This window comes from Pseudophryne corroboree, chromosome 4 (genome assembly GCF_028390025.1).
Source record: "Pseudophryne corroboree isolate aPseCor3 chromosome 4, aPseCor3.hap2, whole genome shotgun sequence".
Taxonomy (NCBI): domain Eukaryota; kingdom Metazoa; phylum Chordata; class Amphibia; order Anura; family Myobatrachidae; genus Pseudophryne; species Pseudophryne corroboree.
The window spans coordinates 294,346,968-294,359,152 of NC_086447.1; the positions used below are offsets into that span (position 1 = coordinate 294,346,968).

Here is a 12,185-nt window from a genome sequence, read left to right on the forward strand (position 1 = left end):
GGGAGTGTATCTTAGCTTAGCAGAATTGCGAACGAAAGATTAGCAGAATTGCGAATAGAAATTTCTTAGCAGTTTCTGAGTAGCTCGAGACTTACTCACAGATTGCGATCAGCTCAGGCCGTTTCATTCCTGGTTTGACGTCACACACACACCCAGCGTTCACCCAGCCACTCCCCCGTTTCTCCAGACACTCCCGCGTTTTTCCCTGACACACATGCGTTTTTCCGCACACTCACAGAAAACGGCCAGTTTCCGCCCAGAAACACCCAATTCCTGTCAATCACACTCCGATCACTTCAACGATAAAAAATCTTCGTTCGGACGTGAGTAAATCTACTAAGTTTTGAGCTAAAATACTAACCGCATGCGCACTGCGAACCATGCGCATGCGCATTTTTGCCTTAATTGCTCCGTTGCGAAAATCGTCAACGAGCGAACAACTCGGAATGACCCCCAATGCCCTGGTTATCGAGCCTCTAGCTACACATATTCACCTTGCCACAAATATTAACAGAGTTTTTATCGGCAAGGAAGAATATAAAATATCTCTATTTGCGGACAATGTCCTTCTTACTTTAACATCCCCAAATACATCTATCCCTAACCTCTTTAGGTCTCTGGAAGCGTATGATGCTCTGTCTGGATATAAAATAAATCTCTCCAAATCGGAGGCGATGGCCCTCAATTTGTCCCCTCTAACTTGAAAACTGTTACGCCACAAGTATACCATGGCATGGCGAGCTTCCAAAATTAAATACCTGGGAATTTATATAACTAATCACTAATCCGTGTACACTGCCAACTTTGTTCCTCTATTTAAGACTATATAATTAGATTTATTTCGATGGAAAGTCCTCATTATCTCATGGTTAGGCAGGATTGTAACAGTTAAAATGAACATTTTACAGAGGTTACTTTACCTCTTTCAGACTCTCCCTGTCCGGGTGCCTAAAGCATCCTTACTGCAATTGCACAGATGGTTAATTAAATTTGTGTGGCGACTCAAACCACCCCCCGTATCAGCTTTACAAACCTCCGCCTACTTCCAACGGTGGAACGGGGTTCCCTGATATACATTTAGACTACTATGCATCTCACCTCAGCCAAGCAATAGCTTGGTTCACCTTTTCACAGGCTCCACGATGGGTCACACTAGCGGCTAACTCCTGCAAAGTTTTTTCAATGTCCTCTATCATTGGGTTAGCGCCAGGGCCGGTTCTTGCCCTTTCGGCGCCCCGGGTAAAATTTAGGGGTGTGGCTTAACATGGGGCGTGGTCAGTCACGCCCCCCATTTGTAGCGCTGCTGGGAAAAAAAAATAAAAAAAAATTATACTTACTGTACCCCGCTCCTGTTTCCAGACCCTGCAGACCGGCGCCGCTCTTCTCCTCGGATCTATGGGAGAGACGTCAGTCATGACGTCTCTCCCATAGCACAGCATAAGCGCTAGAGGTCAATTATGACCCCTAGCGTCTATGCCACAATGCTGTGCGGTGCGCGATGACGTCATCGCGCACCGCACACCAAAGGTCCTCTCCATGAAGGGAAACTAGACGCTTAGCGTCTGATTCCCTTCAGAGCGGGGGAGGACCAGCGCCACGAAGGGAAACCAGACGCATAGCGTCTGGTTCCCTTCTCACAGCGGGAGGGGGGGCACAGCGGGGGGACACTGCTGGGGCGCACACTGACAGTGGAGGATCTGCCATGGTGCGGCGCCCTCCGGATGGCGCCGGCGCCCTCCGGAAGGCGCCGCCCCGGGCAAAAGTCCTGCTTGCCCGTGGCAAGATCCGCCACTGGTTAGCGCCCTCAGACAGACCTGCTCTAGCTCGTATGCACCCCGTTATAGCTTTTACATGTTCAATATGGGACTTCTTCAAGACTCATTTTGCAACTACTTCCTACTCTGTCACCATCACTCCCCTTTGTCACAACCCGGCATTTCCTCCAGGCTTCAACCACAGACGTTTTCATCCATGGTATGAAGGGGGAATTAGAGTCATTCAAGATCTGTTAGACTCGAACGGCTGCGCCTCTCTGGATCTCTTACAGAATAGGCATACTTTACCTGCCATTAACTGCTTCACATACATCCAAATCCGCCACTTCTTTAATTCACTCCCAATTACCTCGATAAATAGATCTCTGATGGACATTGAGTCCCTGTGTCTAAACTGCCCCCTTCGCAGGGGTATTATCTCAATGCTCTACAACTATTTACTGCAAGTTAACACCCCTGCTACCCTGAACCATGAGATTCAATGGGAAAAAGATCTGGGTCCCCCACCTGATGAAGACACATGGACTACTGTCCGTGAAAGGGTTTCTAAAGCATCCATCTCTTCTCTAATCAAAGAAAACGCCTATAAGGTTTATTACAGATGGTACCTGGTACCTACCCGGTTGCGTAAGATGTATAGCTCTGCTTCGGACCGATGTTGGAGAGTGTGCGGGGAGGAGGGGACATTCTTACACATCTGGTGGACATGCCCCAAGATTGCTAAGTTTTGGGACGAGGTTTCCCACATCTTGTACGGGGTCCTTCAGACCACCCCTATAGTTAAAAATGGGCGTTTCTACTAGGTTGCCCGATAGAGGGCCTTGATAGTCCCGCGGACAAACTCTCTACTCATATTTTAAATGTAGCCTGTTGTCTTGTAGCCAAACAGTGGAAATGTCTTGACCCCCCCTCGTGACAGCAACTTATAAATAAAGTTTGGTTCGTCGCAGTTATGGAGAAAATTTCGGCCTACCTTCACAATTCCTCCCCTAGATTCCTCACACTCTGGAACGACTGGTTATATAACAACATTACTCCACATGGCGCTTTCCCTTCCGGCTTTTCGGGCTTCTTGCTCTGAAATTTCTATCATAATCTTTCACTCTCTGTCTGAGATAGCTACACACACCCCTTTGATTACAGCTCCCTTTTACATTTCGGACCCAGACTAGACCTCTCTTGTTTATTTGTTTGTTTGTTTGTTTGATTGTTTTTTGCTCCTTATTTTCTACTTTTTACTTCCTGTACTCAGCTTTCTTCATCTGCCCTACCTTCCTGTTTTTTCTTTCTGTTATTTTTCCTTCTTACTATTTCCCTTTCCCTCCCTCTTCCGCTTCAACTTCCTGTCTACAAATGTCTATCTTATACGTTCGCACCCCTGCTTTAGGGTTAATTGATGATTTTTACCTGTTTTTGGCTACGTGCTATGAGGGCCAACGCCCTCTCTTTTTCAAGACATGCATACTTGCTTGAAACGATGTGCCAAGATTAACCCATGACCGTACTTATTTTAGTGTTTTGCACTGTTCGGCTTGTTTGAAGGTTATTACCAATCACTACCAGTGTATATTAGTCTCTGCATATGTAATGTATGTTAAAATTACAAATAAACAATAAAATAAAAATAAAGGAGCCGGTCCCTGTGATGTGTAAAGAAAGGAGCCGGTCCCTGCAATGTGTAAAGAAAGGAGCCATTCCCTGTGATGTGTAAAGAAAGGAGATGGTCCCTGCGATGTGTAAAAAAAAAGGAGACGGTCCCTGCGAAGGGTAAAGAAGTGAGCCGGTCCCTGCGATGTGTAAAGAAAGGAGCCGGTCCCTGCAATGTGTAAAGAAAGGAGCCGGTCCCTGTGATGTGTAAAGAAAGGAGATGGTCCCTGCAATGTGCATAGAGGTGAAATGCTGAAAAGCACTCATTTCACTTCTTTATCGGGAACTGGGGCCATTCCGTGCTTCTGCAGTCTTCTGACCATGCATGTGTGGCAGCCATTGCTGGGATGAGTTGCGGAGAAACTCTCTCCCAGTAATTTTTGTGAAATAATAGCCCATAACATACTACAGGACAGCAAAAAATAAATAAACAATAGGGACATCCAAGAACTCTATTAGTAATTTAGTATTGAAGGTCTTCTGTACCCCCAACGACTATGTGTATAAATTCCTATTTTCTTTCTCAAAAATCAAGAGGAAATGGAATATATGGTAAATTCACTAGTAAAGGTAGGGCCATCAGGATTTCCTCCTATGTCCACAGTCTCCTAATAATGGTGAGTAATAAGCAGCAAAAGGTTTTTTTACGTCATCCTTATACCAGTGTTAAGGGCTGATCAGTTTCATGACAATATTTCACACTTGCTTTTTTCAAAGAATAACACCCAAATGTTTGTTTTATTCAGCCATGAAAACGAACACCAGCTAGCAGCCATGATGAATATATCCATAGTAGTCCCCAATATAAGTCCAAAACATGAAAAGTAGAATCAAATTTCAAGGAAGCACTGTACTACAGGATTGTGCCATCTGGAGAAAGCGTTATCCTAACGGGGCCAAACTCTGAAATGCTTCATATTCCGGAGCTTGGTTAAACTGATTGCTTTGCAGCCCCTATAGAAACCTACTGGAGCTGCGGCTGCTGCCGGAAATTGAGGATCCGCAGCAGATATCTCCTCGGGGATTCCTTAATATGGGATGTAGTTACACTGCAGGCAGTTGGGGGCGTCGGTATGCTGACTACCGGGATCCCGACCGCCAGCATCCCATACTCAACGCCTTAATATTTGCAAGTATCCCTGAACATTGGTGTTTTTTTGGGAATATCCTGCAAATAATATTTAATAAATAGGACCATAGAGTTGATGTGTGTTTGGAGTCCATTATTTTTTGTGAATTATTACATGTTTTTTATTGCATGGAAACTGATCATTTTGGTTCACTACATTCAATACTTGTACCTGGGGAATTATTAAGTACGTAGGATAAGGAGGACAGTTTAGGCCACATCATTCAGATCAATACAATGGTTCAATGGTTCAGATGCATACTTCCCCAACACTGTAAGGAAATGAGTAGTAGTCTATGTCACTTCTTAGTTGAGTTGCTAACAGGGGCATAGTAAGAGAGGAGAGTTTCTGTCCGGGCCCACTCCTCTGTAGCTGGCAGCACAGTAGACTCATCACTAGGGTTACTAGGAGACCCTAGCACTGAGCCAAAGTCTAGTGAGCATGCACAGGTCTCCGGAAAAATGGCACTGTGGCCATTTTCCCGGTGGTTTTCTTACTGTGCATGCGTGAAATTTCGGGAAAATGGCAGTAGTGCCATTTTCCCTGTGATTGTGCAGCCCTGCTGCTGCGAGACTCGGGAGGGGTAATTATTCAATGAACAAGTTCAGGGTGTTCAGAGGGGGCTCGTGTACACTGCATACTTTGCACCCATTATAGATACACCACTGTTGCTAAACAAAATACTATATTTAATAATGAGGTTCTGAATTCATCCTTTATATCACTGATATTAGAGATAGCATCTTTCCTAACAATGTCGTGTCAATTACCCTAACATCGCAAAACTCATAGCTGGTGGCCTAGGTTGTGCTTAGAAGAGAATGAGCACTAGAACCTCATGTACATAATTTGGTTTTATCATTTGCATAATATTGAATGGAACGTTACCAGCTTAGGTCAAGATATTTCAGAGTGCCGTTCTCATATAAGCCTTCACACAGACGCTCCACTCCAGAATCTGTCATCTCATGCTTAGAGAGATGGAGCTCCTTCAGAGTATCATTCACTTTCAGCATCAGAGATATATGAATGATTGTGTCTTCCTTAAAGAAAAAGCACAATATTACCCGTGTTAAATATATATATTTTTCTGCAGCAGGGTACATTATGTTCCACAGGGAAACATCAGGGGTGTAGAGTGGATCTTGATCCAGAGGCACCAACAGGCTAAAGCTTTAGGCTGTCCCAGGATGCATTGGGGCCTACTCTATAAACCCCGCCTCCAGGCACTGGAGCTTAGTTTCGAGTTGGTGCCTGCAGCAGCAGGTCACTTAACAGGGGGGCTGCACTGGGCAGCCCTGAAAAGCTTTCTAAGAAGACTTCAGTGTCAGTGCGACATTCTGTGCTGCAGATCCATCACCTCCCAAGCGGCGTCGCCTACTCCCGTGGCCTGTTCCTGGGTACTTGCGGCAGAGACGCTCCGGCTTTAGGCACACGGAGACGCTCTCCTGGGTCATGTGACTGCTACGGGGAGAAGGTAAGAGTGTCCCCAAGGTGGGACCCGCCATTAAATCGCGTTCCTGTCACGGTCTAGGGAGACGGACCGCGACGCTGGCGTGCACACTGTCACTGAGCAGGGACCCCACTAGACCGCCAGAGCATAGGAGTACAGGTCGGGTGTACTAACACCCATTTTAATAAGACTCCGTAGTACTGGCGGTGAGGACCATCATAGGGGAGCTGACGCTTGACCTGAAGCCTCTCCCCAGCCCAGGGCGACATCTACTGCAGATTTTCCCACCCTGGAGCTGCATCACACTCTCCCTCACTCCGTGACTGAGACGCTGGGCGCCATCTTCTAAGCATAGCTGTGGCTGGTCTCCGGGACTGCAGGGCAAGGTCTCCCTTGTAAAGCCGCCTGTATATAGCGCTGTGACTTTACAAACACTTGAGTATTCTACAGGTCTTTATACAGACAGCGTTAGTTAAGAAAGAGTGTACCTATTACAGGATATATTGTACGAGTATTCTGATATATACATCCGGTCTAGGACCGCACTGTGATATATATATCTATATCTGTACATACAGTATACTAGACCAGTGCATTTTTGTTGTCATAATAATTATCTGCATTGCCTGTGACTGTGTGTGCCTGTATCTGCTGTTTGATTTCACTTTCAGTGTTTCCCAGATATATCTATCACTATTTTCTGTACCCTAAGTGACTAGGTGTGTCTGGGTCATATATATAGTGCGTCACAGTATTTACCCATTACATGTATTCTACTGTGTACTCAGTCACATAATACTGGATTTATTTGCAGGTGTTGTGTACTGTGTATTCAGTCACATACTAACGGATTTATTTGCAGGTATTGTACTCTGTCTGGCTTTATCATACTAAACCGCTCTGTTGTTGCATTTGTGTACAATGTCTAACAAGAAGGGCAGTAGATCTGTGGATGCTACTGCATCATGCAGAGCATGCACCAAGGATTTACTAGAGGGGGAAGTTTTGTATGATGTCTGTGTACTGTGTGTCATACATCTCCCAGTGAGTCCGCAGCTCCTGTAAGCAATCAGGAGACATTCTGGGCTGCGTTCACAAACCTACTAGGTACTCTGGTGGATCACCTTACGCCCCCTATGGGACCACCTGTGCCACTACAGCCACAAATTGTTCCTATGGTTAATCCGCCTTGGGCGGAAAATGTGTCCAACTAGTTGCAGCAATTAAATCAATCCTTGGTCAGACAAAAACCTACTCCAGGTAACTCCCATATAGCTGGGTCATCTAAGCAGGCTGCTGCCTCCTCACAAACAAAATAACAGGTGGCGCTTGACAATCAAAAGAATTTAAAAAAACATTTATTTATATACAATGATTAAAGTTACAGCACACTCCCGGGAGGAATGAAATAATATAACAATGTTTCACAATATATAAAACTTCACAATAGTAAAAAACTGTGCACTGTATAGAAACTTCTTATTCAATTCCTCAGGGAACTAATTATAATCTATGAACTTCAATGCACATGTTTATAAAAAATATGTATGTGACTGTGCCTGAAGGATTAACACTATGTTTGATACACTGTATTGCAAAAAACACAATTGAGGTGTATAATTTGTATCTGTAAATAATGAGTAAATGAATATAATGTCATATCATAAGTCACTCACGTCTTGGTGTATCATAAGGTGCTGAATGCGTTTACAGATCCCAAAAGAATGCGGTAATTTCTTTTTTAAAAAGGTGGATAGGTAAATTTCCTCCGCTGGGCAGGAGCCTGTGATTTCCTTGCTCCCTGGTGTCGTCTCGCTAAGCTAACAGAGACACACACCAGAGCCACAGCGTTGAAGGTGATGCTGCACCGTGTAGTATACCTGAGTGGGCCGTGCAGGTAGATCTGTAAACCTCCGGTATCTCCGTCCTTGCAGACAGGAGGCTGTGATGTTGGTTTTCCGGGGTGCACCCGACTACGCTGGGCAGGAGCCTATGTTGACTTTGCTCCGTGTTGTCGTCTTGCTGTTAAATATGTGACGCGCACCAGAGCCTCAGCGGGTGTAACGATGCTGCACCGTGATGTATGCCTAAATGGCCGTGCAGGTGGATTGTATCGCCTCCGGTACCTCCGTGCTTGCAGATGGGAGGCTGTGTAAGCTGGTTTTCCGGAGGTCGCCGGTCTGCGCCGGACTGCAGGGGAACAACACCCGTCAATACCTCTTCCCCAGATGACGTGGTCAGCCGTGGCAACGGGGATATGAGAGGGGGTGCAGATGCAAATGCTCCCGATGATATCACTGTAAAAGTGATCTTATCTGCACAAGTGTTGCGTGGGTGCAGCAGCTGATGAAGGTGTAAGTTCTTGTAAGAACAGCCTGTATCCTCACAATCCACAAATCTCTCAGATGTTTCATCTGAAGAAGAGGGGGAGCATACTGTCCTGTCAGACACTGAATCCAGTGTTTCTGACGAGGATTCTCCATTGCAAATTGATGTCCCTGCCCTAGTGGTTGCTATTAAGCAGATCCTACAAATCACTGATGATGAGGATTCCACTACTGTGGCTAAGAAAACTGATATGTTTAAACAGCAGAAGGTGGTTAAAAATCTATTACCCCATTCTGACTATTTGGTGGACATCAGGCAGGAACCCTGGTCTAAGCCAGGGAAGAAATTCCCTCTGTCGAAACGGGCCTTGGCTCGCTATCCTCTACCTGCAGAGTTATGTAACAAGTGGGAAAAATCCACAGCCGGTGGAGTCTCATGTCACTCGCCTAGTGGTGTCATCAACTCTGCCTGTCACCACTGTCACTTCACTGAAGGAACCGACAGATAAGCGTGTGGAGGAATGCCTGAAATCTATTTACTCCCTTACAGGTGCTGTACATAGACCCACTATTGCAGCCTCTTGGGCTGCAAAAGATATTGAAGCACGGGTTCAGGCATTAGAGGAAGAGCTGCCCGAGCATATATCTGACAATGCCAGACAATTCCTGTCTCACATTACTACCGCCGCCTATTACATTCAGGAGGCGTCCTCTGAGGCGGGTGTGTTGGCAGCCAAGGCATCAACACAGGTCTGGATAAAGACCACTTCAGATGCATGGGTGCGGGAAATTGTCTCTCACGGGTACGCAGTCTCATTCAAGAGACGTCCCCCTTGACAGTTTTGCACCACGGTTATCCCTTTGGATTCCGTAAAGGCGCAAGCTCTGCAAAAGGTTGTGAGTTTCTTCCTGAATACAGTGGTAGTGCTGGTACCTCTGTCCCACATTGCGCTCAATTGTACTGGCTATGGAACCCGGAGACTATATGGTATCCCTGGATATACAGGATGCGTACCTGCATATACCTATTGCCATGTCGCATCAGCAGTATCTGCGGTTTGCTATTGGCGACCTCCATTATCAGTTCCAGGCTCTGCCATTTGGACTGGCTACGGCTTCTTGGTTCTTCAGCAAAGTCACAGCCATAATGATGAAACATCTCCGTCATCAGAGAGCCGTATCTGGATGACTTGCTGATTCTGGCTAACTCCCACGATGTCCTCCTCAGTCATCTGCAACTGACGGTAAGCTTCCTACAAGCCCACGGGTGGCTCATCAACTGGAAGAAATCCTTGCTGGTCCCAGCTCAGAGCATAGTGCACCTCGGGGCACTCCTGGACACACACAGTCAGCGACTGTTTCTGTCTCCATAAAAAGTCCTGAAGCTTCAGGACAGGATAAGATGCCTCCTTTGTCGTCCCAGAGTGGCCGATGCAAGTACTTGACCTGATGGTGTCGGTATTCGACATGGTAGAGTACACTCAATTTCATTCACGCCCTCTACAGAGGCGAATTCTTTCCAAGTGGGACGGCCTACCTCATCGGATCAGATCTCACGTGATCACTTTGACTCTGGAGGTTCCTCTGTCGCTGACCTGGTGGCTACAGGACCAGCAATTGAGCAAGGGCCGTCCCTTCTGGATCCCCGACTCGGTCCTGCTGACAACACTCCTTTCAGGGTCAGTGGACCAAGGAGGAATCACTCCTCCCAATAAACATTCTGGAGTTGTGGGCGGTATTCAATGCATTGACTCGCGCCCTGCCTCTGGTACAGAACAGGCTGGTTCAAGTACGGTCAGACAATGCCACCATGGCGGCATACATAAACCATCAATGCAGCACTCGAAGCCGCATGGCAATGATGGAAGTGTCAAAAATCCTTAGTTAGGCGGAACGCCATCTGCCAGCAATATCGGCAGTGCTTATTCCGGGCATCCTAAACTGGGAAGTGGACTTCCTCAGTCACCAGGACGTGCTCGCCGGAGAGTGGAGTCTTCATCCGGTAGTCTTTCAGTTCATAGTGGACAAGTGGGGCCTACCAGATGTAGACCTGATGACGTCTCGACTCAATCACAAAGTTCTGGTCTTCGGATCAAGGACCAGGGATCCTCAAGCAGCGTTCGTGGATACACTAGCAATTCCATGGAACTTTTGGCTGCCCTACGTGTTCCCTCCAGTGTCACTCCTGCCTAGGGTCCTGCAGAAGTTCAAACAAGAAGGAGGAATACTACTTCTAGTCACTCCAGCGTGGCCCAGACGGAACTGGTTCTCAGATCTGCAGGGTCTATCACAGATCGTCCCCTTCTACTTCCTCAGCGCCCAGACCTCCTTGTACAGGGCCCTTGTCTTTATCCGGACCTGGCCAGACTGGCTTTGACAGCATGGCTCTTGAAGCATCACTCCTGAGGGCCAACGGATTCTCTGAGGTGGTAATCCAAACTATGTTGAAAGCCCGCAAACCGGCATCTGCCCAGATTTATTACAGAGTCTGGAATTCTTACTTCACCTGGTGTGCTGATAAGAATTATGATGCATACAGATTCAGAACTTCCAGAATTCTGGCTTTTCTGCAACACGGCCTGGATTTAGGCCTTCGTCTGGCTGCCTTGTCGGTTTGGTTTCAGAGAAAAATTGGGTCTATACCTGACGTTCATACATTCACTCAGGGTGTCTTACAGATTCAGCCTCCCTATGGTGGTCATTCCGAGTTGCAACAATAAAAAGTGAGTGAATTGGAGAATGGCGCCCTTCTATCTCTATATAAAATGTGATCTTTATAGGTAATAAAGAGTGAGTGAACAATATACGTTCCTTTATGTGGCTTGTATCATCAGCGTATAGTATATCAGGCTCTTCTTCTATCCACACAGCATTCTTTCTTTTGTTCAATTTTCTCTCCAAATACCCAAGGAATAGAGGGAAATGGACAGACAATAGTATAATACTGTTTTATTTATTTAAAAAGACATCAAAATTCCAATTTAAGTAAAATGACACACAGGTGACAAGGAAAATCCCAATTCCTTGTCACCTGTGTGTCATTTTACTTAAATTGGAATTTTGATGTCTTTTTAAATAAATAAAACAGTATTATACTATTGTCTGTCCATTTCCCTCTATTCCTTGGGTATTTGGAGAGAAAATTGAACAAAAGAAAGAATGCTGTGTGGATAGAAGAAGAGCCTGATATACTATACGCTGATGATACAAGCCACATAAAGGAACGTATATTGTTCACTCACTCTTTATTACCTATAAAGATCACATTTTATATAGAGATAGAAGGGCGCCATTCTCCAATTCACTCACTTTTTATTGTTGCACCTATTGTTGGGGGTGGAGGGAATACCCCTGCTGTGTTTTGGATATAGGCTGCTCCTTATGGTATTTTGCGCACTTACCTGGAAGCCAGATCTTCTGTACTAGGGTCATTCCGAGTTGTTCGCTCGTTGCCGTTTTTTGCAACGGAGCGATTAGGGGGAAAATGCGCGTGCGCATGGTACGCAGCACGCATGCGTTCAGTAATTTAACACAAAACTTTGGAGATTTGCACAAGCTCGAGCGACGTTTTTTCATCGCTCGAGTGATCGTAGTGTGATTGACAGGAAGTGGGTGTTTCTGGGCGGAAACTGGCCGTTTTCAGGGAGTGTGCTAAAATACGCAGGCGTGCCAGGTAAAAACGCAGGAGTGGCTGGAGAAACGGGGGAGTGGCTAGCCGAACGCAGGGCGTGTTTGTGACGTCAAAGCAGAAACTAAACGGACTGAGGTGATCGCAATGTAGGAGTAGGTCTGGAGCTACTCAGAAACTGCAATAAATTATTTAGTAGCAATTCTGCTAATCTTTCGTTCGCAC

At 46.0% G+C, this 12,185-nt stretch overlaps 1 protein-coding gene across 1 annotated transcript in view; it reads right to left on the reverse strand.

Moving 5' to 3' along the window:
- LRRC34 (leucine rich repeat containing 34) overlaps positions 1 to 12,185 on the reverse strand; it is a 70,922-nt gene that overhangs the window by 14,116 nt on the left and 44,621 nt on the right. The window contains 1 exon segment of the mRNA XM_063916211.1: positions 5,441 to 5,595. Within this exon segment, the coding sequence (XP_063772281.1) occupies positions 5,441 to 5,595 (155 nt within the window).